We start from the raw sequence: 25693 nt of genomic DNA on the forward strand, positions 1-25693 counted from the left end.
AGATTATTGTGCACGAAACAAAAAAAAGAGTGTAAAGATAAAACGAATAGCGAGAAAAGCCCTTTTTGTTTTCAAAAAAAAACATTTACTGATGAAGTTTTAGAAACTTTGCCCATTTCTTGAGAATTTTACACTTGAACTAATTTCATTTTTAATACCGTCAAAATAAGGCGCTTCAAAAAATTAAGCAGCAGCGGAGAGGCTTTTTAATTAGAAAAATGTCGATCAGAAATTGTTTCAAGCTATTTTTCAAAGTTTTTTAAGCTAAAATTTTTAAGTTAACGAACAAAATTAAACTGGTTTTCTTTTCCTTCTTTGAAAGAGGTTGATTGTAAATTGTTTTGTAATTTAGTGTGCATTTCAAAAACTGTTATTTTTGTCCAAAGACATATCGAAACTCCTTCAAATTTTTCTCCTGATTTTTTTTCAGAAACGTTGCCAAAATATTAAGAACAGATTTTTGTTAAAGCAATGTTTCCTGCATTTCCAAACTTTGTTAATTTCCGCCAGTCTATAATTTTCGTTTTTTACAATTTTATGATCTTTTCAAAAGAAATTTGATCTACCCATTCTGAACCGCCAATAAACAATATATTTAATAAATCTCGCATTTAAGGTGTGTGCATGTGCTTGTATTCCCTCATTCCTTTCCATCTCTGACCTCTCCCCCGTATCCAACGTCTCTCGCCGTTTTTGTTTCGAGGGTGCGCTCCCGAAACTAGGCATGGACGTGGCCTAGAATTCCCCAATTTCTCTCTTTCTCTGCCATCTCTCTTCAACACCGCTTCTTCGTTCGTTTTAGGGACAGTTTTCTTTGAATTTGTAAATTTTTCATATGTTCTTCGTTTATTAAACTTTAAAAGTACACTGCAAAAACATATTTTTAAATTTTCAGGCAGAAATGTCTCATGGAGATCAGTTAGAACAATACCAGGTACATTAATGTTTTGATTAGGGTGTAAGATTTCAATACAATTCGTATTCCAGGATCAGTATTTTGATTGTATCAAAAAATATGATATGCCAGCGGCGTTAGAAGTGTTGGAACTAATTGCAGAATCATGTATAGGTAAGACATCTAATTTTTTTTGTTTAAATCTTATGAAAATTGCAGAATTGAACGATGATGACCCCCTTATCGAAGCATGTGAAAGAGGCGCATCGTATTTGAAATGCTGTCTCAAATATGAAAATTTGGTTAATCTTCACGCGGTATGTCTGATCTTCAAAAAGTTCCACGTCAATTATTTTCTTTCAGAGTCAGAAAATCAACGATCATACACTTTTCTTTCTAAACTTGGAAGTGAGAAGACGGTCAACTTATCAATGCTTCGCTACAACCAGATCTTTTTTGACACCACACAGAAAACGACAGTTGGCTAAAACTATGAGTGAGTTTTTGGAATCAATTTAAAAATAATAATTTTCAAACTAGTGAATTCTGGGAAAATAAAAATGTCCAAAACAGATCTTGATAATTAAGTTAGTTTTAAAAAAAATTTATTTAAATAAACCAAAACTTGGAGGAATTTAGTCTAGCATACGACATCTCACTTGGTCCGTGATGCACCATGTTTCTCTTATCTTAGGCTTTCTTCTTTTGTTAAATGGGAATTTAACTTCAGAACTGTTAATTAGAATTGTTAGAAGATAGATCACTAGAAGATTTAATTTGGATTATTTATATCAATTTGTAGCGTAGACACAAACAAAAAATACATTTGATTAAGTGATGAGAATTTAAAACTTCTAGAACTAAAAACTACTTTCAAAAATTTGCAATTTTTCCAGACGCTGAGCCGAGGATATTCGCTTTCGGATTGAATGCCAACAACAATCTAGGAGTTGATACAGTACAAAGCGCCTTGGTTGACGTGCCCACGGAGATTTATGTTCCTCCTGTGTATGAGATGAAGATGTCCAACTTTCACTCGGTGTTCTGGTGTCATGATGGAAAATTTTTCGGGTGTGGTGAAACAAAGAACTTTATGATTTCTAAGCCAGATTCGGAGCTGCCACGGATTGTCAAATTTCCTATGGAATTGGATATCCAGATTTGGAGAAATGAGGTAAGATATTAGTAATTCTAGATATAGAATAATCATTTTGAAAGTATGTCAGTAATTTTCGAACTTTAGATATAAGACATTTGAAAAATCTAACTATTTGGTTAGATGTCATTTTCATAAACCTCAACATTTTCAGATGATAGTCGGTATCAAAGCATTGGAGAATGGAACTCTCTTCCAAACAGACCGCCGTTTATACTTTGTTGGAGACTACCAAAAGTCGAAAGCTTACCTAAAAACCTTCCACGATGAAGAGTTTGATATGGTTACTCAACTTCCATACGCTACTCCAAATTTTTGGATCACCCAATCCAGGCCAGTCTCGTCGATTTCTGCTTACAAACTCGACGACAAGAAGAATGTGACCATTTTGAGAGTTAAATCAGTTTCTTACTGGGTTTGTCGTGTACTTTTGGGAATTACATTCTAGAGTGGCTAATTTTCAGATCCAAGTGTACCCGGATTACTGGACAGAGTTGAATCCAGGCTATATAAAGAAACGCCCGGTTGTGTATTTGTTGGATGATGTGGAGGTGAAAAACATCCGAATTGAGACTGTTGGATGCAGTGAGTTATCTAGAATGTTGAGTAGTTTTCGATTTTAAAATTTTAGATATTATCTACGTGGTTCACGAATTGACTTTGTACTTTGGAAAAATGACAATGACCATGGTCGAAAATTCCGATGGAGATGAGAATAATTTGGATAATTATATTTTATTTGTTGAGCTTCACGTAAGTTTTTTAAAATTCTTTCGAAACCGACTAACATGCAAACTTTACATTTTTGTTTTTAGGAATATCGAACTCGATCTCCATATTTATGCACGGGAGTTGCCACTAACAAGGCACAGGGCGTCTTAATGAAAGTACGAATTTTTGTAATGTAACATAATTATCATGTTTTTATTTTTTCAGTGTGGAGACTTCCCTTGTGTTGGATTTGACTACTTGGAAATCGCAGAGAACCGTTTTCGTGGCAACGTACAAAAGTACATGTTCGAAACTGTGGAAAAGTTTATGGAAAGCTACGATGTATTCGAAAACGATGAGGTCAGCATGGACTATCTACTCAGTGAAACAGAGAAGGCATTCAATTCCGGTGTAATGGAACAGGAAATCAAATTGGATTGGCTCGGAAGTAAGTTTCAATAAAATGAAATTAATTTGAAATAGGTCCTGGAAAAATGTCAAAAAAATTATTTTGATTAACAGAATGAAACTAGATAAGCGGTGAGTGTGGTGTAAAATTTAAAATAGACACTTGTGGCCAAAAAACAACCCACTTTGAAAACTTTAAGTAACCACTTTTATCCATATTAGGCTTAGGATTACTGTTTTTAAATGCTAAAAACGCAATTAAATTTCACTTTTTGATTAAATTACCATTTAAAAATAAATGCATGGAAAATGCATTGGAAAATATTTTGGATCAGGTATACTGCAAGAGTATCGAAAAATGATTTGTTAACTTAGCGAAACAGCTACAATTAAACTATAAACCTTTATTACAGGAACTGAGAAAAAGTATCGCTACTCAAACTTTTACTCATTCCTCGGATACGTGAGCCAGCCGAGACTTCTGACTGGCCCACCAAAATGCTTTACCACGGATATTGACACTCTTCTCACCTATAAAGATCCAAAACTTGTGGCACGGCACAGAATGAAGCAACTCTTTGAGGAATTTGAACGTGTCAACTATCCGGGTACCGATGTGTGGAAACCGACTGGATTTCTAAAGTCACATGACATCCCGGAAGAAGATAATCTTTCAGAGTGAGTTTTGTTGTTAGGAAATTAAAAAAAACATATTTATTCAGGGGTCGATATCGAAGTGCTGCAATGAAATGGTGTGTGAATGAATTCATGGAACAATTCAATGTCTATAGAGAAAACCCAGTTTTCAATCCGGACAATTTGGTTTACAAGGAAATTTTGAAATAGTGAGTTGAACTTTGAATTATATTCGGTCATAACGTAGCAAATTTCAGTCTTATCAACGTAATCTGGTATGCTCTGGATCAATGGATAATCATTACCGAGAAAACTGAAAACGACCGGGTGGCACCACTCCTCAGAGAAATTGAGCACAAGGTTCCAGATGACGAGATTTTGTTTCAAACCGTGTATCCCGAAAAGATTCTGGAGAACCGGCTGAGAGAAGGTTCCCTGAAAATGGAGGATCTCCCCGAGCCACTCAATATCCGGGTAACATTTTTGTTGAGACACCGGGATCCGAAACTGAAACCAACTCGGTTTAATCTCAATACTTGCCGTACCTTCTTTAACTTTTTGTATCCGGCATTGGAGGACTTCATCGATGAGAATAATGTACTGGATCTGAACAAGCTCTACCCTGATGACGTGGCAATTCATCGTCTAATCGCTCAGACTTATTTTGTGGGTCACGGGCTGACGGATTTGGAAGGGAGTGAGAAATATGATCGAAGTGTTTACGATTCAAAGGGAGTAAGATTGGAGCCAATGGTCAGATTTATGTAAGTTATTGGAAAAATATTAGGTACTGAGGGAATTCTGCAAAGTTTAAAAACACTTTAGTAGCCTTACAATATGTCAACAGTTTACATTTATTTTTTAAAATTTTCAGGCGAAAAGGTCGTGAGCATTTCCGCGGTTTCCTCCGCCGCGTCCCATCAACATCGGCGCCTGGCGATGGGCCAATCGTTTTTCCTACAGCCGACCACCAAGCATTCTTTAAAATGCAGCGAGTTCTCTACTCTAGGCTTCCTCTGACTGAGAAGCTTCCCATCGATATTGAAGATGACTTGTACTCAGCAGCAATCGTTGGATTACAAGATAAGCGGGTTCTGGAAGTGTTGACTATGGACGAGGTACAGAGATTTTGCCCTGAAACAATAATTAAAGTTTTATGTTTCAGAAGCTTAGAATTCTCGAGTGGTACGAAAAAGCAAAAATGCCCGAAGCTCTCATGGACCTTCTTAAGCAATGCATCATAGAATGTAAATTCCTATCGATTCTAATTAATATTTAAATTATTTCAGCAACTTCGAAGAATTATTATCACATTCGTTACCTCTTCAGTCAATATCCAATCATGACTCAACGGTTTATTGCTCAATACCGTCCGGGCATTATTCTCTGGCATAGAAGTCCAATTCCAAATCCCCAAATTCATCATGTCAGAATGTAAGTAGTCAGTGTTCTGAATAATCTACTGACCATATTAACTTTTTGAAAAAATTTCAAAAATTACCGTTTCAATCTTAAAACTTGAGTTTGTAAAACCTTATTATGTTTTTCTTTTTAAAACTTTAAAAAATGTCTAAAACCATGATTTTCAGTATCACCGAAATGTGGCCGAAGAACGATTTTGAGCGTACAACCCGCATTCCACGGAAGAAGTTTATCAAAAATGGAATTGTTGAAGACAGCAAGTTCTATATGATTGGATCCTATCTTCGACGTGATGCGTACAAAGACATTCACTATCCGGCGCAGAAAACCACAAAACTGACCGAATTGTTCAATGTGAGTAAATAGCGTTTTCATAGTTTCATCGGAAAATCATTAAGATTATTGTAAGATTACTTTTCTAGATCGATTTCCCCGTAAATGGTCCAAAGAAATCTAAAAACCAGATGATGCTAATCACATTCCCTTCTCGTGAGATTGTGGAAGAAGAAGAGCCTCCACAAGAAGCTGAACAAAGCCCATCACCAGATCCGGAAAAAATAGCGAAGAGAAGGGAAGAGCTAAGGAAGAAGATTGCCGAGAAGCTTGCCGCAAGCAAGAAGAAGAAGAAGCGCTAAAACACTCAATTTTTGTTTTATACTATTGTTGCATGATTACCACATTTTTCATTTATTCTGTTCATCTATATTCCCTAATTGTCTCCCTAATTCGGGTTGGACTGCTCTATGGTAGACCCGTAGCACGTCGGCTACTTTTCCGTTGCTTTAAATTTCATAATACATTTTCCTAGAATTCTGGTTTCCTGATTAATTCTCATTTCATCCCGTCTTTACTTGAAAATATCTTCATGACTTATTTTCATCATTAAATCTCATTCCCAGTTTTCCCCCGATTTTTTTAATGGTATTTTTGCCACATTCCACGTGATCATCACTTGAATTGCCCGCCGATAAATTTTGTCACAAGTTGATATTATTTTGTCTAGTTTATTAAAACATTTGGAACATTTACAAATTCGTGTTTGATAAAAGTAGAAACAGTCGAATATAAGAACAAGATTTTTGCTTGCTAAAAGATGTTCCTTCAAATCAATAGAACTGGTTTTCAATTGAGCTTGGTCACTGTCCATTTGCAGCGCTCATCCTTGACAGGACAATTGAAACCGACGGTTCCTGGGCTCCTGTACCATCAGTACATCTTGATGCCAATTCTTCAAGAAGTGAACGAGCAATATCTTAAAGTTTTGTTCTAATCACTGGAGTTTGAAGGTGGAGTGAAACTTGTGAGATTATTGTCTCAATTTGTGGATAACTGGCAAAGTTGCAAAGTATTTTTTTTCAAATTTTTCTTATAGCAGCTTTTTTTGCATAATCAAAAAGTTGTTTCCTGCTTTCTTTCCGCTTATATTTTTACAAACGACTGATTGAGAGAGGAACCAATTGAGAAAACAATCTCACAAGTGACAGTGTACCTCCTAAACAATTTTCCTCACTTTTCAATGCAATTTTGTATTCCGAAATTACGGTGAGCAATATTAGTGAATCGGTTAATGGATAAACATTGAATCCGTAGATGATGATAGTTGATCGGAAGCTGATTTCTAATTCAAAGAATGGTGCAATGTAGAAGAAAAATGAAGGAATGTGGAAACATATGCATGGAGCAGCAAGCTGAAATTGAAGCTTGATTTATCTGCTATGGTGAGTCATAAACGTTTTGATTTAATTTTGATGAATCTGTTACCTGGTAAATTAAAGCCTTAAAAAACTGATGCTGAAGTTTTTGATACTGATTCGAAGTCGATGATGCATTTCCTTCAATTCGTCTATACATAATAAAACCGCATACCAGACAGATAACGTATTGGGTCAGAAGAATGACTACGAACATTGAGAATGTAGACACACTATTCCAACGTAATGTTTTTTCCGTTCCATTATAATTCTGAGCCGATACTATCAAAACATACCCGAAATTACAAACTTACATAACCCATAAGTGCGAAATATGCCACATTTCTTATATCAACTCCATAGTTGGATCTAATTTCATTTCTCATATATCTATTTGTCATTGTATCGGAAGAGCAGAGAAATGTGGCATAAGACCATAAGCCACCAATTATTAAGCAATAGAGCAACCAGTAAATAAGCTTCCAGCCGTCAAATATTTTTGACCAAATGGGCCTTGCAAGGACGCATGCGCGATATATGAACTGGATGCAAAGGAATGCGATTAAAATACCGTACATCGCAGAGTACACTACTGAAAATTGAATATCACGAAGTAGGCTTTTAGCAGTTTAAAAATCGATCAGACAATGTGAAGTCGGCTGAAAATAAATGGTTACTTACAAAGTGAAGCTTCCGCTGCTCTCTTCAATCCACGGAATGTACCTCCCAGGGTGAAGTACATTATGCAGCTGTTATATGAATGCATCAACTGAACAAAAACTTTCAACTTGAAAAAAGTATTCATAACTTACAGGTCTCACTAAAATATCTAGAGAAGTAAACCAAAGACCCATCAGTGCGAATATCACAATCATGCTTCGATAAGCGCCATTGATTTGTTTTGTGTGATATACAGTTAGGTGAATCAAAAAACAGTTTAAGACAACTGTTGCAATGTATAAAACGCGAGATGCATTATCAGAAATATCAAAAGCAGGCATTGTGATGAACAAATGAGAAGACTTCTTTGAATTGATATGAGCATCAGCCCACCCACTCTTCCTGTTTTTGTGATGTTTTACGATAGACAATCTAGACAATATACAACAAACGTAGTTGAAAATCCAAATTAGTTGGGGTTCAATACATATTTGGTGGGCGAGGAATTGTAATTAATATATATATATGTGCATGTTTGCTAATCTGTGTGTCGTTTCTTTTTTTAAGTTTTGATTAATATAACTTTTTATTGATAAAAATTAATCTTATTGTTCAAAATACCACATTTACAAATATTTTCGGAGTAAAAATGATTTCAAATCTGACAGTGATAAAATAATGAGAAATTTATTTTCAAAAAAAAATTATCAGGCTCAATTTCAATCTAAGAAATGGATGGAGTTGTAAATCTTTCCAACGCAATATTTTGAGTGCGTGTTTCTTCACCGTAAACATCGTTGAAATAGTTTTTATAAATCCCTAAAATATAATTTTAAAGTTTTTTGAAAGCATAATTCTCACTTCGAACTGCAAATTTGTAATCTGAGATCACGGTGAGTAAAATAAGAGAGTCAATTACGGGATAAATAGCAAATCCGTAAACTACAATAGTTGATCGAAAACTTATTTTCAAATTAAAAAATGGAAGGACGAACAGGAAATAGCATGGTAGATGGAAGCAAATAAAAGGTGCTGCTATCTGAAAAATAGATTAGAGGACTTTTTTGAAGGTTGAACGTGCCAGACTTTTACAAATTTTAAGAAATGATGCATTTTCAAATATGTGGAGAATTTTTTGTATGGGTTTACAAATCCTCCGAAGGCATATGGGATGTTATAAAAAATTATTCAGAAACTTTGCTATAATTTTTTAATCCGCCTTGCACCCGGAATAAATTAAATTCAACTTTGTTTAAAAAAAACCTGATAAAGCAAGGATTTGAAAAATTGATGTTGAAGTTTTTGAAATTGATTTGAAGTTGAAGATGTACTTCCTTCAATCCTCCGGTACATTATAATCCCGCAAACCATACATACAGAATATTGCATTGAGATACCTATTATGAAAGTGACAACTGTACCAAAGCTTTTCCAATGGAGCGTTCCATTTTCTAGCTAAGATTAGATTTAAAATGAATAGTTATTTTCAAACGTACACGACCAATTATTGCAAAATATGCAAGATTTCTGACGTCGACGCCGTATTTGGAAAACACCTCATTTCGTAAATAGCTATGACTTGTTTCATTGGAAAGAGTATTCCACGTAGCGATGGCCCAAATAACACCAATAAGCAATATGTATGAAATCCAAAAAATCAACTTCCATCCATCAAACAATTTTGTCCATTTAGGCTTCAAGAACGCAAGTGCGGTATTTGAATTGAACAGCGAGAAAAGTTATGATTATTCCGTATATTGTAGAATAAACTACTGAAAAATAGGCCGCCATATAGTTTGAAATAATCTTATGCTTTTTTTGTCAAATAAAATTAAAATCGAAGACTGACTTCAGTTAAAAAAGGAAAATTATCCTTATCAGTATTTTTATATCATTTTTTTCCTTTTTGGCTTTGAAAATTTTTAAGGAAAAGCAGGTGTGAAATTGCATTGAGACAAAAATTTATGTTTCTACTTGGAAAAAATCCGTTTATACAAATGCTAAAGGAGATTTGCTAGAACACATTTTTCACTGGCGCTGCTCCATTTTCAAGATTCTTCTCCTCATTTTATTTCTTGTTAGTATCAAACAAAAATTGAACTTACACAAAGCATACTCCTTGGCAGTTTTTGAATCTCTGAATGTACCTCCCAATGTGAAAAACATGAGACAGCTGTTATAAGAGTGCATCAGCTGAAAATATATGTTTTTTTTTAACTTTCAATTAATTTAATAACTTACAGGTCTAACCAAAATATCCAAAGTAGTAAACCAAATTCCTATTAGTGCAAATATCACAATCATGTTCCGATAGGTGCCCACAATTTGTTTCGTTTGATAACAGGTCAGATATATTAAAACCGAATTAAAGAAAGCGGTGACAACATACAGGAGCCTTGAAACATTATCGGAAAATGTGAATGTGTCATATTCAAACATAAATACTGGTAAAGAGTAGACAAAAAAGAGAAATGAAAAGAGATGTAACAAGTCGAGCAGAATATTATGTTTATCAATATTATTTTTGTTATTCCAATAGGATATAACAAAAAATATATGATTATTTAATTTTCCTATGTGATTTATGTTGAATATTGTTTGGCAAAAAGTAGTTGAATATAATTTGGAAATCATCTTTGTAATATTTCATGAATTGTTCCGAAACCCTCAAGAATTTTTCAAATGTTAAGTTTTAATACTAATAATTCTAAAATTAAAATACTATTTTTTGGCACCGTGCAAAATAACACGTGTTCATAAAACCGGCACAACGACGGCTGAAAGTACCAAACTGATGGAATGAGTCTAGACGATGGTAGTTCATCTCCCTCAAATGTTCCTTATCCGGTTTGATTGAAAAATAAAATAATTTGTAGGTCTAAAAAATTTAAGCAAAAAAGGAAATCCTTATAATTAACCTTTTGGTTGCTGAACCAAGGCTATTTATGTTTTCCAATCAGTCGTATAAGGAGTTTAGCTAATCGTGCTTTTTCTGTGAAAAGGGGTTTCAAAAATAAAATTTATTTAATAACAATGTAACAACACCCAACGTCAATGAAATGTTGCAATACTTCTCTCTGGAAATTGTTGAACTTTCCCACTTTTAAAAAATCCTAATATCCATTCTCGGTATGGTTGATGCAGAGCCATCATTGATAGAGTTGATATACTTCCATTAAGTGATAGTCCAATTATACACAAATTGTTCAGTCCCTGATTATAATCATTCAATAACATCGAAAAGGTGAATAATCCCACTGGAGCTCCAAGACACGTAATGAACAGTAGAAATTGCACAGATAGCGCCTTGACGAACCTATTCTGCATTTGATATGTAGTTTGTGACATACGAAATTTTTGTGTTGCCAGGCATTGATAAGTTAAAATTGTAATTATTGTGACTTGAGAAATGATGAAAAACATTTCGATGAACATTGGAACTGCAGTTGACAATGGATTCCTAGTGATTATAAATATCGATGAAATAAGGGATCCCAGTAATTCAGCCAAACACGGAGAACTCTGAAATATGTAAGTTAAAAACAATTTTCAGCCGTTCAGGGGAGTTTTATAATTGTTACATTCGTAAGAGTGAATAAATTCTTGCGATAATAGCCTGTTTGCTCTTTAAAATTATGGCCACGTGTAATATTGAAATTATTTTTAGAAACGCTTTTTCTACTATCATAAAATGTTTCCTGATTTCCGGTTTCTAAATTACATTTAGACACATACCGCAATGAGTTCACTCCTACCAATATTTTGATCAGGAATTTGGATCATTGGGTACACAAAAAACAAAAACGCCGATAAGTAGTTTAATGAAATATATACAAATCTAATTTTCTTCCATTTGAGGTTTTCGGTCAACAGGGAGAAACGATTTTCAAAAAGGGCAAGAATAGTTATTCCGGTCACTGAAATCACTAAAATAATTTTTAAACAATTAAAATATTTTTACCAGCCGGTCCCGTAACAACTAAATATATTTGCACAGGAATTGATATCCCAATTATCGAAAAAACTCCAAGTGGAACTCCTGCCAAAGCCGGAAGCATCATGAATGGAATAATGAATAGGCTCATGGATAAGCTCATGAAAATTGTGGAAAAATGTTTAATGAGCATGTTCAGCTTTACATTTTTCATACGCTCAGGTGTTTTCCTTATGATACAATATGCTCCAATAATGTGAAATGGTATTTCAAAACAAGCGATGACGTGACAAATTGTTACTAGAGAATTTGGAAAAGATAAAACTTGCAAAAAAGATTCGGAGCACGCTCTATTCATTTTTGGTTGGAAAAATAGCTTTTTCAAAAAGAATACAAGGAGGAAACAAAAATTTCCCACACTAATATCATGTGTCAACCGCTTGTCACCGCCTGGCTATTAAGATCAAAGAGTCAGACAAGGAAAACACGCAATGATATTTGTTCACCTGCGCTTTAAGCAATGTTTTCAAAGAAAATGAGAACAGCTGTAAATAGAAAATGATCAAGAAACGGGTGAAGAATTATTTGAATAGGAAGTGCGAACCATTTTGAGCTTTACAGTTTCACAGTAATGAGTCAACTGTTTTGTTATTAGAGTCTTTCAAATGATAATTAGTGTATTTCTGTCTCTAATTATTTTTTGTAAAAATTAAAAGTATACGTTTTAACAACTGTTCAGGAATCTTATTTATTACAGACATGTATTTTTTAAAAGCGGAAATTAAGTAACTACACGATTGACAATACTATTTACAGAAGGCATACTATATGCATTGTGCACAACTTGAGAATTGCTTGGACCCAGAAATAACACAGTTCGAACACAAGCTTTCACTGATTCTCGATAGCTTTTAATTATGATAAAGTTTGGAAGTGGATCAATTGCTGGATACATTATAATTGTGTTCAGTACAACATATGTTGTGAAATCAGTATCCAGGGTAAGCATAGGTCCAATAAAAAATATCGTGATTGGAAAGTGCATTAGAACAAGTGGAATTAGAGTCTGTAGTACTAATGAATAAAATAATTGTTTTTGTAAATTGTTGGCAGCGTCCGATACTATAGATAGGGTGTTAGACAGACGTTTATAACATAAAACACCGAATATAAATACGCACATCAGTGAAGAGCTCTGGGATTTGATAGACTCAAAGTGAAACCAAAATATCAACTTACCACCATGAACGATGTCTGACATACTCCGATCCATGCAGGTAGGTTGATGGACATTGTTTCATTTTTATCAAAATTGTAAAACTTTGCACCAAAGTATGTTACATTTTCAATAGGTAAACCTACTGTACAATCGACAATGATACTGAAAAAAACCAATATTTCATTTATTTTTAGTCTACATATACATACTAACCTTGCATATTCGTCCATATCTGGATTGGCCCTCCACCATATGTTCACAAGAGTTCCCCACCAAACGCCATAAAGTAGTGGAACAATAAAAAGAAAACCAAATCTCCAATTAGATGTGCATTTTGTACCGAATGTTCTGTGAAATTTGAATTACTGAAGTTTTTGGTATTAAATTGTTTTACTTTTCAATGCACCCATATCTATAAATAAAATGGGATGCGAAAACCGCCATCGATGCCCCAAAAATCCCAGCATAAATCATTAATAAAATGATTGAATATTGAGAGCCGATCACTGAATCTTCATAGTTAATACGAAAAACAATGAACGAACATCCAGCGGAATGAGCAATCTAGAATTTTTGAAACTTTATTTCCGTTCAAATATAAAAACTTACAATTTCCGCTGGCAAATCAAAAAGCCCCCAGAATATTTCAAAGCATGCGGTAAACGTCATTAGCCATCGATATTTCCCTGTTTGAACTGGAGACTTTGTCCAAATTAATACAAGTAGTATGGAATTAAGAAAACAAGCAATAATTGTACATATCAGTTGAAGCGACATTGCCTCTTGATATACTTCAAATAGGAAGTAATAATTAATTTTATAGACTTAATAGGATGTCAACTTGAAAAACAGAATTCTTAATGAATTTAAAATCCCTAGATGATTTGATCCAAACACTAGTTTCGGGAAGTGTTTTGAACAAATTAATAGTACTAATATATAGTTTTGTTTTTGATGCGCTAGTTTGCTTTACATAAAAATAGTCTTACCGTAGACAGAGTGTCAAATATCAAATGCCGATTTTCCACCAATTTATGTTATTTTTCATACTTTCTCTTTCTTTTATCGCGTATTCTATTGAGAACTCAATTTTGAGAAAAAAATTATATGTTTTGTGTATATTTTTGATGGAAAAATAATAGGAAACTGCCATAAAAGCCTGTGCAATTATAATCACTATTTTCAGCTATGTCAAACAAGTTTTGCGGGGGAGTTTATTTTAAGGTTTTGTTGAACCTTTGTTCAATTGAAATGTTTTCTCAGGAGTATAATTGCTCAGGAATAGCAGGTAATGTTGAAACCAGAAAAGAGACAAAATGACCTGCATATACAGGCATAATTTTTATAGCCGCGTCAGTGCTTTGCTATAGTGATGTTAAATAACTTATTAAAATTTTGAATCGGCTTTTATAAAGCTCAAAATTATTTTTTCTCACTAATCTTTTTTGTCATCGATTAATGATGAACAATGATTTTTTAATTGAATTAGGTTTCATATAGAAGTACAGGTTTGAATACCTTAAATTTCAATCTTACAATTAAAACATCGAGTTATTAATTATTAAACATGCAAAAATTCGGGATAATTTTTCAAATTATATTCATGTGCCTCGAACACATCCTCCATCAATGCAATAATTTTTGTCATAGTTTCATTTCGAACAGTCTTTTTTTCAGATTCTGAGTGTTGGCTGGAATCCAAAAATGTTGCGATTCCGGGTAGAACCATCAATGATTTTAGTGGAAAATGCAATTTGTACGAATCATGGATTTCTTGATATGGAAATAGTTCACTACCGAAGACTGTGGTAAAAGTTTCGTGATAGATTTTCAGAAACTCTGAAGCTCGCTGGCGACGGTCCTGAAATAAAATTGTGAGAATTAAGTTTTAAAAAATCTTCAAACCTCAATTGACAATGCTCCTATGAACAGTCTAACCATATCAAATCCGGGCGGCAAATTCGCAACAGCCTGCCAGTCAATTAAAGCTTTCAACTTCAAATGTCCACTTTCCTCGGTATTAAAAAGCATATTCGATTGCCACAAATCTCCGTGATTTGGTACCAAGTGAAAACCAAGTATTTCATCAATTTTCGAAAACTTGCTCACAATCTTGATATAATGACGGTAAATATCAATAAGCTTCTCTACTTTGGAAGTCTCGCAGAAGGACAATGATTTTCGAAGATTATCAAGAATTGATTCAACTCCAGCTGCGCCAAGGAAAGTATCATAGTAATACTCTAGAAAATTGGCTCCAAGAGCAAATGTTTTCTGGTCTGCAGGCAAACATGCTCCAAGAGCGCCAAAAGTTGCGACAGCACGAATAGTAGAGATAAGGTCATCAGCAGGAATGTTTTCAGACATAGATGTAGTGTGAATATTAGGGATGTATTCCAAGATGATATACCCTTTGAGATCATTTTCATCATAGAATGGCTTCAACCCATAGATCTGAAATCCGCTGTAATCGTGTATAAATAAAATGAAAAGATCATTAATAATTTATTTGAAGTCAACTTCAAATAAAGCTTCCACGGTAGACTGGCATGCCTTCAGCAGTTCTGGCTACTTTAAGCCCTAGACACCTGGCAAAAAACTAGTATTTCTCAGCGGACGATATTTTCCTGCGCTGATTTTTTCATTTTCTTCAAAATACCAAAAGCAAAAGCTAAATTGCTTACCTTAGTATATGGAATATTTGCATGATTAAACTTCTCCAATAGTTTATATGTTTCTATTTCTCGATTATGTGCATCGCGCAGAATTTTAGCAAGGTATTTCAATTTTTCATCTTCGTATCCATTCTCATCTGTGTACTTTAAAACTTTGGAAAATGCAATGTATGGTAGTTGGGATGAAATCTTAATTACCACTTTTTCAAATATACCCATTTTGAATAAAATTACCTTAACTGCAAATTTGTGTGGTAGTTGGAGGTTTTCTTCAACATTCTGCCAGTCTGCTTCAATCAATGCGATTTTTGACATAAAACCCTAAACTCGATAAATGTGGATACGTTTTAAAATTTAGATGTTCAAATTTTCGCTCACTTTCAAGTCGCTTATATTTGTCGCTGTTTTGTTTTTTCCAAACGTTGCAGAAGTTCTAAATTTCATTTGGAGGGCTGACTCAACGTCTTGCCACGTCACATGGGTCTCCAGAATTCCATCAGATTTTTCGTAAAGGGTCGACATTTTGAACTTCTGGAAGAATAATATAAAATAGATTTGACAATTATTGTTTCACTGAACAAATTACTTCAAAAGAAAAAACTTACATACAAAATTCTCAAAAAGAAGGGAAAAAGAAAATAGTTCATTCATTGTGACCCTCACTAACCTTTATATAGAGAAGGATCACATCGCATAACACATTTTGACGCAGCGTTGTGTCGGTCACAAACTCTGCACACACTTTTTCTAACTGTCTGCGTCGCCTTTACATCGTTTAATTTTTCAATTTTGTGAGAACACTAGATTGTAATTTTTTAAGAATAGTTTTTGTACATAAGAAGATGATAATTGAGCAGAAATAATACCGCCCGAAAACGTCCGAACGTGGATAAAATTTCGCTGGTTTTAGTTATTATTTTAGAGGTTCTAAGCTTTTTTTGCGTCTGACTTTTAAAAAAAAATTTTAAGATATCACGTCTGAAAATGAGAAAAAGCAGAATTTCATATGAACGAAAATTTGAGAGCCGGGGATGGTCGAAAGTCGGCTCAGTGGCGGACATGGGCATCGAACCGCTTTCGGCCCAACGGCGGTCGAGTGGTGGCCCAAACAACTGGGGACGGATCAACGACTGGCCTCCTTTTGTTTGACACTGTTTGCCTTGTTTGTTGTAGTGTTGGTCTGCAACATTTTGAGCCACCACTGGGCCGTGTTTCCAGTATTTCCGCTTTACATGTGAAGAATAATTTCTCAAGTGAAAAATGTTTGAAGAATTTTGCTAACGTTTGAGAAGAGAACACGCTTAGAGAACGTTGGAAACATACAAAGATTGACAGTAAGTTGTATCTCCTGAGATCCGCACGACGAGTAAACATGTTTGTCCATAAAACTATGTTCTAAACACATTAGTATGTGAAACTCTAACGACGACTACACTAATATCGTAATATTACCTCTCAGTTTGCAATGCAACAAAACCAAATGAAGGAAAATTTTCTTAATTCCGCAGCTACATGCGCAATGCTTATTAACCTCATCCTTACCGTTCTGATTTTTAAAAAATCTCCAAAAGCATTTGGTTTTATTTGAGCTTTCTTTTTGTATTTTGTGGAAAAGCCTGTGAGACAAAAATATATTAGTCATAAGAAACTCCAAATTTTTTCAGGACTTTTTTACAGTCAGCATTTTTTCTCGTTGTAAACCTGGAAAATTCAATATTTCCACACACAATATCGTGCTTCCTGAATCGTCAGTTCCAAAATGCTTGGAATTGTTAGCCCATCCATTGCAATTTTAGCTCTTCACTTTATATATCGTTTCCTGAGTATCACTAAGTAAGTTTCACAAATATTTTCAATAATAATTTACTTACAGTAATTCTTATTTGAAAACCTTCAATTCATGGTTAATTGTGCTCTGGTTTTCTGCTCCCCTTGGAATTGGTGCACTGTTCATGTTCACGGGAGAAGTTATTCTTGGTGCAAATTCAGAATCGGACTTATTCAGGAGGTTATTTAGACATTATACTTCAAGCATTTCTTGACAAAGTATTGATGTAACTAGCTTTTACATAATATAGTTTTTTATAAGGCTTGCTTTACCAATATAAAATGTGGAATATTTCAGTCATAGAACTCAATAATTTTCAGAGATCATTATTCATTGTTACTGAATAATGCAACAACACTAGACACGCTATATTATGTGGGGCCATTTTTTTGGCCAAAAAACATTTATTCAATGGAATCGTATTTTAGTTGGAGATGCGCTTTTGGATCTATCATAGTCATGGGAGTAATTGTGAGATTATTATTTTCTTAATAGAAATTAATTTTAATTTTTCAGACTCATTCTAGCGGAATAATGACATATTGTGGAGTTAAAGTGTATCTTAGTTTGAGTAAATTGATTATTCAAACTAGCAATTCTCAACAATTCCAAAGTCTTCAAAGGCAAATTTTCAAAGCGTTGGTCTTGCAAACCATGTTGCCATTTATCTTGATGCACTCTCCGGCTGCTTTTGTTTACATAGTCATATTTTTCGAAAGAGCAACTGAATTGATGGGCGAAACTTTGAGCATAACTATTGCAATGTACCCTGTATTAAATCCTCTTCCAACATTATATACTATTGAGAATTATAGGAAAGCATTGAAAGGTAGTTGTCAAAATATTAATTTTAAAATAAATGAATTTTAGACTTTTTCGTTTCAATGAGAGGGACACTTCTGAAGAAACCGGCAGTAACTCCAACCCTTAATACAGTTTAGAAGCCATATTTATTAGATGACCAATTCAATCGTAACAATAAACAATTTTGGAAAACGTTTTGAAACGGTATACTGTATTTTTATAGTTAGTCAGAACCCATAACTCAACCTCCAGTGCTTTTGCAACCAAAACTTGCTAACTGACAAATAATAGAACTTCATTTAAAAAGGGCTAATAAGGAAAACATATTTCTCACAGATGCGTTGAGTTTTGCAATGTACGAGTCGTCGTAACCACAACACTCGTCCGGGCGCTTTTCCTTTTCAAAATCTTGAAAATAAAATATGATTCTACCGCACTTCCTATAAGTTTTATGATGTAAACATAAGGTCCAATATTCTGAAAAAATAAAAATAAATAAACCAAGAGCAGGAAAAACTCCGACCTTGAAACTGAAAAATGGGTATTGATTAACATAATTGGAGAACGTTGGTAGAAAATCGCATAGGAATACGTTGGCAGCGTCGATCAGAGCAATATGATTTATCTGTATTTCTAATAACTAAACCTCTAGATAAGAAACAAATACCTTTGACTGCTCCTCTCCTGCATTCCGTCTGTGTGATTTTTTGAAAAGTAGCAGCCTTGTAGAAAGTAAACCAGAAAATGCAAAATTTAACGCAAATAGCACCTGAAGCATGGATAAAATCGAATTAATCTGATTAATTTGTCGATTTTAGACAATTGAGTATTCGGCAATTCCGGCAGTTGCCGGAACATTTTTTGACAATATTCACTCAGTGGCCTGTCTTTTTTAATGAATGATTTTTAATCATATTCTTTTCAAAATATCATAATATTGTAATTACGCGCACAAAGCCGGTAACAGGGTTCAAAGTTGTGTATCTTAGGATATGGTTGAGCGCCTAAGTAAGCTTTGATTTTTTGATTCTTGAGTTCTTAAATTTTTATAATCATTCATGATTTTTGATGCTGCTTTAAAAAAATTTTTATACAATTTTCTAAAATTATTCTCGTACTTTAAAACTATGAAAAATCACTTGAGCAGCAAAAATTCATACACTTTTGTCATACACCATAATTGAATTCAAACTTCAACAGCTTAAGCTTTGGAACGAATAACAAGAAAAGAGTTTAAAATTTTACCGATCTATCAGTTGTCCAATAGTTGAAAAAACAGTTGTCAATTGAACAACGCATAACAGCACAGTCTCGTGGAATTGCGGGAATATTCAAAGTACAAAATAGGTATAAAATAAGGTTTTCAAACAATCCCATGAAAATAGAAAACATTAAAATTAAAATAGAAGGGCACAAATGGCGGTGATTATGGAACATGATTGGTGTGTAAATAGCCTGAAAAGGTATAGTAGATTAACGTTAAAAATGAGCATTATAGCGTCTAATTTATAGTGTTTTGCAGGGTCATCATCATTAAAGCCAGTGTGAAGAAAGCAACGATAGTAAAAATTAGCACGTGCACTGACTTGAGAGCTCGCCCACCGTTTTACTTACTGAACTCGATGCTTGGTTTACAGTTCAGATAGGTATCGTTTTTTGAAACACCGATTACATTCTCACCAAAACCCTTTCCAGTGAAATCGCCAGCGCAACAACTGTTCTTATAGCTCCAACTGTTTGAAGTGGAAACCCAACGTAAACAATAAAAACTTGCTGCTCACGGAGCTCTTCGGTGAAAAATGAATACAAAATTGAGAAAGTCATATATGCGCAAGCAAAAACATTATACGTTACGTCGAGAAAGAGACGGTAGAAGAAGAGAATCATCTTATGACGAGTTCTGAACATTTTTGATATGCGCGGTAATACTCAAAGTCAACCAACTTTCCAATCTTTTTTATAAAATAGACGTTCATAATAGTTGTGAAAATAGAAGAAATTACTCCAAGGGATGTTATCAAAACCGCTTGTACACTCATCAATGGACCTCCTTGTGAAGAGGACATGTTTTCTGAACAAAATTAGAATATTAAAGTAATAATTTTCTAAATGGCCTAAATAACTGAACAACTTTAAAAATATCTGATATAAAATATAAAAATTTTCATGCATGCTTCAAAGGGCTCAAAATCAAAGATAAGCACAAATAATTTTCTCTCGGCATGTATTTTCAAAATAGTCTCATAGTTGTGATCATTTCATCTTTTGGTGGAGAGCAAATCAGTACCGGAACGAAAGTCATAACCTTTTCTTACTGAAACTGTGGGAATTTATGCTATAAAATATGATCGTTTCATCGGAAATTATTCGAAGTATATTAACCATCCACTCATTTTGTGGTCTACTCAGTTCTAGGGATTTTCTCAATTTTATTATTTTTAATTTTCATCCACTTTAAAATAAGGTCCAGTGAATGTGGAGAAATCACTGAAACACAAAGTAAGGGTTTTTAACTAACACACTAAACAAAAAACAGGAAACTTCAGTTCAATGTAAGAGAACTTACTATAAGCTCGAAATAGGCGAATGTGACTGGAAGAATTAGAAATTTGAATTTACGCCCAAATGATTTTTCGGGTGATCTCAAACTATGTTTTGGGTTTTGCACGTAAATATGATCAAATTGTTATCTTTCTTCAGATTAAGAACATTACCAAAACACATTTCAATAAAACTAACTCAAAATTAAGAAAATCCAAAAAAAGTATTCATACTTTTTTTTTAACGGGAAAAGAACATTCTAGGATTACAATAATTTGCGCGGAAATTCAAATTTTGAGGAGCTGTGCATATAAATTTTTTCCATAGACTTGTAGATACCTATTTGTATGGGAAAGTTCAAAAGAAACGTGGGCTAGTCAAAAAATAGGGAAGAATTCACACGAGTATGAAAAAAAAATCAAGGAAAACGGTGAACGTTCACAAAAACAAATCTTAAAAGAGTCGATCATTTGACTTGCTGTCCTTATTAATATTTTACTCAAAGTATAAGTATTGGAACTTTTTTTTTACATATTACAAATAAGAGAAATACTGTATTTCATGAATTTATTCAATTTTGTACAGTACGAGTTACTACTACAACACTTGACCGGGCGCTGCTTCGTTTCAAAATCTTCGAAATAAAATATGATTCCACTGCACTTCCAACAAGTTTTATGATGTAAACATAAGGTCCAATATTCTGAAAAAGTAAAAATAAATAAACCAAGAGCAAGGAAAACTCCGACCTTGAAGCTGAACAGTGGGATTTTTGGAATATAATTTGACGCGGTTGGCAAAAAATCGCATAAGAAAACGTTTGCAGCATCGATTAAAGCAATATGATTTATCTGAATTTCTGAATATTTTACAACTCTAAATTAAAAAATCACCTTTGATTGTTCTCCAGCTGCATGCTGTCTATGTGCATTATTAAGAAAGAACAGTCTTGTTGAAAGTAAGCCAGAAAATACAAAATTTAACGCAAATAACACCTGAAGCAAGAAAACATTAATTTAATTATCACCTCCGTTCTATTTCTGTTTTTTTAAATGTCGTTTTTAACAAAATCTGAGGAATTTTCAAAAAAACTTAAGTGAAGTTTTGCGAAAAAAAACTTTCATAAAACAACCCTATTTTATTACCGATCTATCCGTTGTCCAATAGTCGAAAAAACAAGAGTCAACAGCACATCGCAAAACTGCACAGTCTCGCGGAATTGCGGGAATATTCAAGAAACAAAAGAGGTATAAGATAAGATTTTCAAACATTCCCATGAAAACAGAAAACAGTAGAATTAATATAGAAGGGCACAAATCGCGATAATTATGGAACATAATTGGTGTGTAAATGGCCTGAAAAAAGTCTAGTAGATAAAGTAGATAAATCCTGTAATTTATTTTTTCCACAATTCAGATAGGTAATTTGTTGAATGTGCGTCGACGAAATGAATGCTAATTTTACATTTAGTTTGGCTGTAGGCACATGTGTAGATATGAGGCAGGAATCATCGGTTCATATCACAGTGTGCGTGACCTATGAGAGTTCGTGCACAGCGTAATCCTTTTCTTCAGTGTTCAGATTTTTGGTTTTGTTATAGTATTTGATTAAAAAAAAATAATATGTCTTATCAAATATTGAAATTCTCACCAACACCCTTTCAATTGAAATCGCCAACGCTACAATTGTTCTTATAGCTCCTGATGTTTGAAGTGGAAAGCCGATGTAAACAATAAAAGCTTGATGCTCACGAAACTCTTCAGTAAAACACGAATATAAAATACTAAACGTCATATAGGCACCAGCCAGAACATTATACACCACGTCGAGAAAGAGACGGTAGAAAAAGAGAATCATTTTCTGACGAGTTCTAAACATTTGAGGTATGTGCGGTAATACTTCAACTCAACCGACTTTCCAATCTTTTTTATAAAATAGACGTTCATAATAATCGTGTAAACAGAAGAAACTACTCCAAGGGATGTTACGAGCACCGCCGTCAAACTCATCAGAGAGCCTTCTTGAGAAGAGGACATATTTTCTGAACGAAAATTAATAATTTTGATAGCTTAAATTTTTAATTGAAGAAAAAACTTCAAACACGAGCTCAAAATGCAAACATTTTGAAAACTTCATTTTGCTTAAAACTGTGTCTTAGCTCACAAATGTGGATCTTGTTATTTATTTTTAAAGTAATAAACATATCAGTTTTGAACGAAATGCATTTTATTTTGGCTCTTTGCTTTTAGTAATGAATTGAAATGATATGAAAGTTAAAAAAACGAATTTTAAAATGTTTCATTCAAGATCAGGTAAAAAATTGTTTTGGAATCACATGCTTCTTGAATTTTTTGATTCCATTTTATTTCGAAACCTTTCTATTCGTATCTACTATAGCAGCCTCTAATTATAACTATTATGTTGTTACTTTTCAAACAACAGTAGTTAATTATATGAAGTTACTAAAACCTTGCTTTTTGTGCCACAACGTGGTTTCTAACGAATAATAATTGTTTGAAAATGTATTATGTATAGAGGGCAGGGGATGTTATTTTAACACAAAAAGATACGGTTTTTTCCTTAAACAGTGATATTCCTCCAATTGGAGAAACCAAAAAATTCTTTGCAAACGAATTCGAAATTGTTTTTAATTTTAAGCGTATTTAAATTATTTCTCAATTGCATAGGCAAGAAATACAATTTCTTGCATACACACTTATTTCTCCAAAAATTTATTTGAAGTATAATATAATTCAACTCAGTGCATTTTTGGTGTTGCGGTGATGGCTTCAAATTTGCCTGTCATATTTAATAGACTGAATTTTTGAATTTTGAAAATTCACTTGGAACGCTCAAAAATGAATTATCTGAAGTATCGTAGCAAACACTATAAACTCACATGCAAGGATTTGATAAAAAACTACCCAGTGGTTAAAGATTTAATCTAAGCAATATACATATGTACATAGAGAAAAAACATGTAGCTTTATATAACTTTGAATTGTCCTCGGCTTGGCGGCGACTGCGTGAGATCAAATCGAAAACTTTTAAAAATTAGGTGCGTAAGTTTATTCCGTAACTGCAGATTGATCGTATTTAACTGCGAAATGTGTTGTTTCTAATTTCTACTAGGTTAACAAAATCAAATTATCATTAACATAGCAAGCAAAGTCATGTTTTTCCAATTTTAACTGATTTTTTTCACTAAAACAACAACTGCAAAGCCATGCAAAACTAAAATAAAATTATTCGCTCCACACACTTTTATTCAACTAAACGAATTATTTTGAGCTTAAAAAAGATTAAAATGCAAGATATTCTACCAGTAATAGCTGATTTTTCTTCGAAAAATATCAGAAACTTCAAACAACTTTTGAAAACTCCGAAAAGGTATAATCATTTCACCATGGGGACTGAAAATGATAATGTTTCTAGTCTGGAAAACTCATGCTAATATATTATTATGAAACAGCTCAGTTTAACGATTTTCATTTTTGAGGAAAAGAACAATATATGGGGATTCACACTGACTGAAGATACAATATTTCACAAATTTATTTAATTTTGAAGGGTCCGACTTGCAACCACAATACTTGCACGGGCGCTTTTTTTCTTCAAAATCTTCAATATGAAAATTGACTCCACTGCGTTTCCAATTAGTTTTATAATAAACATATATGGTCCAATGTTCTAAAAAGTGGTGAGAAAATATTATGACAACGACGAGCAGTCAAAACCCGACCTTAAAGCTGGAAAACGCAAATTGAGCTATATAATTGGAAATTGAGGTCGGAAAAAAATCACCCAGGAATACGTTGGCAGCATCAATCATAGCTAGATTATTCACCTAAATCTTTGATTTTATTGCATTTATAAATAAAAATTAAATTGCCTTTGATTGCACTCCACCTGTATTCTGTCTATGTGATTTATGGAAAATTAACAGTTTTGTAGAAAGTAAACCGGAAAATGCAAAGTTAAGAGCAAACACTACCTGAAAATTAACAAAATTGAGTATTACCGAAAAAGTTATTGATTGTACTGATCGATCCGTTGTCCAGAAATCAAAAAAACACGAATCAATTGCGCATCGCAAAACACCACAGTTTCGTGGCATTGCGAAATTATTCAAAGAACAAAATAGGAACAAAACAAGGTTTTCAAACATTCCCAATCCAATAGCCAATATTAGGATTATAACAGAAGGGCATAAGTCCCGATATTTGTGGTACATGATCGGAGTGTGAATGGCCTAAAATGGTTACTAATATTTAAAAATTAATATTAAGCATATCGCAGAACTTTTGAATTTGTCTTTTCAGGTTTTCCATTTACATTTTTCTAACACATGGCTCTACTTTTCCGTTGTGGCAGCAATATCAGTTGAAAGGGTTTTGGTAAGTTCCAATTGTCTAATAAAATAACTGGAAACCTCGGATTTCTTGCTGTTCGTTTTCAGATTTCTTCATTTTATAGGCAGGCACAAGTCTGCCTATCTTTCTACAAGTGCAACGATCATTCTCATAGCACCAGCTGTTTGAAGTGGAAATCCGATGTAAATGATAAAAAATTGTTGCTCACGGAGCTCCTCAGTAAAAAATGAATACAAAATGCAGAATGTCATATAAGCGCATGCCAGAACACTATATGCCAAGTCAAGAAAGAGACGGTAGAAAAAGAGAATCATTTTCTGACGGGTTCTGAACAGCTAATGTACAAAATTTATGAGAATGAAAAACTAGCCTTCCGATTTGTTTAATAAAGTAGATGTTCATGAAAATTGTGAAAACGGAACAAATCACTCCAATTGATGTTACAAATACTGCAGAAAAACTCATCAAGGGGCCTTCTAGCAAATAGGACATGTTTTCTAAACAAATACTCAAATTTTTTGTAACTACTGAATGTGGATTTTTTGAAAAAACTTTCAAATCCCGGTTTGAAATGTAAGAAAATGCAAAAAAAAATTTAAAAGTTCAATTGGCTCAGACTTTAATATAGCAGAACTTAAAAATTTTGAAAATTTGGATTATTATTTATTATGATAAGAGTTAACTATTCTGAAATAAAATACAGATCAAATAATCATTTTTAATGAGGTTTAACCAATATT

General features: G+C 33.5%; 8 protein-coding genes and 2 pseudogenes across 10 annotated transcripts; 2 read left to right on the forward strand and 8 right to left on the reverse strand.

The window, feature by feature from the left end:
- Positions 1 to 888: 888 nt before the first annotated feature.
- F25E5.1 (BTB domain-containing protein) lies at positions 889 to 6293 on the forward strand. Its single transcript, NM_072519.5, has 18 exons — positions 889 to 934; positions 988 to 1069; positions 1115 to 1212; positions 1259 to 1391; positions 1792 to 2069; positions 2206 to 2466; positions 2516 to 2636; positions 2683 to 2804; positions 2867 to 2938; positions 2988 to 3210; positions 3584 to 3848; positions 3893 to 4015; positions 4064 to 4570; positions 4681 to 4924; positions 4972 to 5053; positions 5096 to 5240; positions 5396 to 5582; positions 5651 to 6293. The coding sequence occupies exons 1-18, from the start codon at positions 902 to 904 to the stop codon at positions 5861 to 5863; spliced, it is 3189 nt and encodes a 1062-aa protein (NP_504920.1). The 5' UTR covers positions 889 to 901; the 3' UTR covers positions 5864 to 6293.
- Positions 6294 to 6655: 362 nt separating this feature from the next.
- str-28 (Seven TM Receptor) lies at positions 6656 to 7920 on the reverse strand (the record flags this gene model as incomplete). The annotated part of the gene is made up of 5 exons (NM_072520.1): positions 6656 to 6916; positions 6990 to 7190; positions 7234 to 7511; positions 7601 to 7688; positions 7732 to 7920. The coding sequence occupies 5 exons, from the start codon at positions 7918 to 7920 to the stop codon at positions 6656 to 6658; spliced, it is 1017 nt and encodes a 338-aa protein (NP_504921.1).
- Positions 7921 to 8303: 383 nt separating this feature from the next.
- str-29 lies at positions 8304 to 10018 on the reverse strand (annotated as a pseudogene). Its single transcript is given in 7 exon segments — positions 8304 to 8398; positions 8441 to 8618; positions 8843 to 9034; positions 9076 to 9273; positions 9275 to 9351; positions 9685 to 9772; positions 9821 to 10018. Coding segments are annotated over 7 exon segments (1026 nt in total).
- A 612-nt stretch (positions 10019 to 10630) lies between these two features.
- On the reverse strand, positions 10631 to 11871 carry srh-125 (Serpentine Receptor, class H; the record flags this gene model as incomplete). The annotated part of the gene is made up of 3 exons (NM_072521.1): positions 10631 to 11101; positions 11315 to 11496; positions 11541 to 11871. The coding sequence occupies 3 exons, from the start codon at positions 11869 to 11871 to the stop codon at positions 10631 to 10633; spliced, it is 984 nt and encodes a 327-aa protein (NP_504922.1).
- Positions 11872 to 12294: 423 nt separating this feature from the next.
- Positions 12295 to 13509, reverse strand: str-190 (Seven TM Receptor; the record flags this gene model as incomplete). The annotated part of the gene is made up of 5 exons (NM_072522.5): positions 12295 to 12708; positions 12753 to 12894; positions 12946 to 13080; positions 13127 to 13296; positions 13342 to 13509. 5 exons carry the CDS (start codon positions 13507 to 13509, stop codon positions 12295 to 12297), a joined length of 1029 nt encoding a protein of 342 aa, NP_504923.1.
- A 698-nt stretch (positions 13510 to 14207) lies between these two features.
- C18B10.6 (CHK kinase-like domain-containing protein) lies at positions 14208 to 16054 on the reverse strand (the record flags this gene model as incomplete). Its single annotated transcript, NM_072523.2, has 6 exons — positions 14208 to 14593; positions 14638 to 15186; positions 15417 to 15596; positions 15642 to 15728; positions 15786 to 15938; positions 16013 to 16054. The coding sequence occupies 6 exons, from the start codon at positions 16052 to 16054 to the stop codon at positions 14294 to 14296; spliced, it is 1311 nt and encodes a 436-aa protein (NP_504924.1). The 3' UTR covers positions 14208 to 14293.
- An 818-nt stretch (positions 16055 to 16872) lies between these two features.
- Positions 16873 to 18176, forward strand: str-259 (annotated as a pseudogene). Its single transcript has 7 exons — positions 16873 to 17026; positions 17073 to 17154; positions 17204 to 17240; positions 17281 to 17415; positions 17556 to 17706; positions 17752 to 18064; positions 18106 to 18176. Coding segments are annotated over exons 1-7 (943 nt in total).
- A 160-nt stretch (positions 18177 to 18336) lies between these two features.
- On the reverse strand, positions 18337 to 20105 carry srbc-8 (Serpentine Receptor, class BC (Class B-like); the record flags this gene model as incomplete). Its single annotated transcript, NM_072524.5, has 6 exons — positions 18337 to 18516; positions 18563 to 18664; positions 18707 to 18808; positions 19285 to 19494; positions 19720 to 19939; positions 19984 to 20105. The coding sequence occupies 6 exons, from the start codon at positions 20103 to 20105 to the stop codon at positions 18370 to 18372; spliced, it is 903 nt and encodes a 300-aa protein (NP_504925.2). The 3' UTR covers positions 18337 to 18369.
- A 1030-nt stretch (positions 20106 to 21135) lies between these two features.
- srbc-7 (Serpentine Receptor, class BC (Class B-like)) lies at positions 21136 to 22623 on the reverse strand. Its single transcript, NM_072525.5, has 6 exons — positions 22495 to 22623; positions 22231 to 22450; positions 21726 to 21935; positions 21474 to 21575; positions 21330 to 21431; positions 21136 to 21283 (listed from the first exon to the last, which is right to left on the reverse strand). Exons 1-6 carry the CDS (start codon positions 22614 to 22616, stop codon positions 21152 to 21154), a joined length of 888 nt encoding a protein of 295 aa, NP_504926.2. The 5' UTR covers positions 22617 to 22623; the 3' UTR covers positions 21136 to 21151.
- Positions 22624 to 24138: 1515 nt separating this feature from the next.
- On the reverse strand, positions 24139 to 25445 carry srbc-9 (Serpentine Receptor, class BC (Class B-like); the record flags this gene model as incomplete). Its single annotated transcript, NM_072526.4, has 6 exons — positions 24139 to 24270; positions 24323 to 24427; positions 24473 to 24574; positions 24623 to 24832; positions 25085 to 25280; positions 25324 to 25445. 6 exons carry the CDS (start codon positions 25443 to 25445, stop codon positions 24139 to 24141), a joined length of 867 nt encoding a protein of 288 aa, NP_504927.2.
- Between the last annotated feature and the right edge of the window lie 248 nt (positions 25446 to 25693).

The sequence above is a fragment of the Caenorhabditis elegans genome, chromosome V (assembly GCF_000002985.6).
Source record: "Caenorhabditis elegans chromosome V".
Taxonomy (NCBI): domain Eukaryota; kingdom Metazoa; phylum Nematoda; class Chromadorea; order Rhabditida; family Rhabditidae; genus Caenorhabditis; species Caenorhabditis elegans.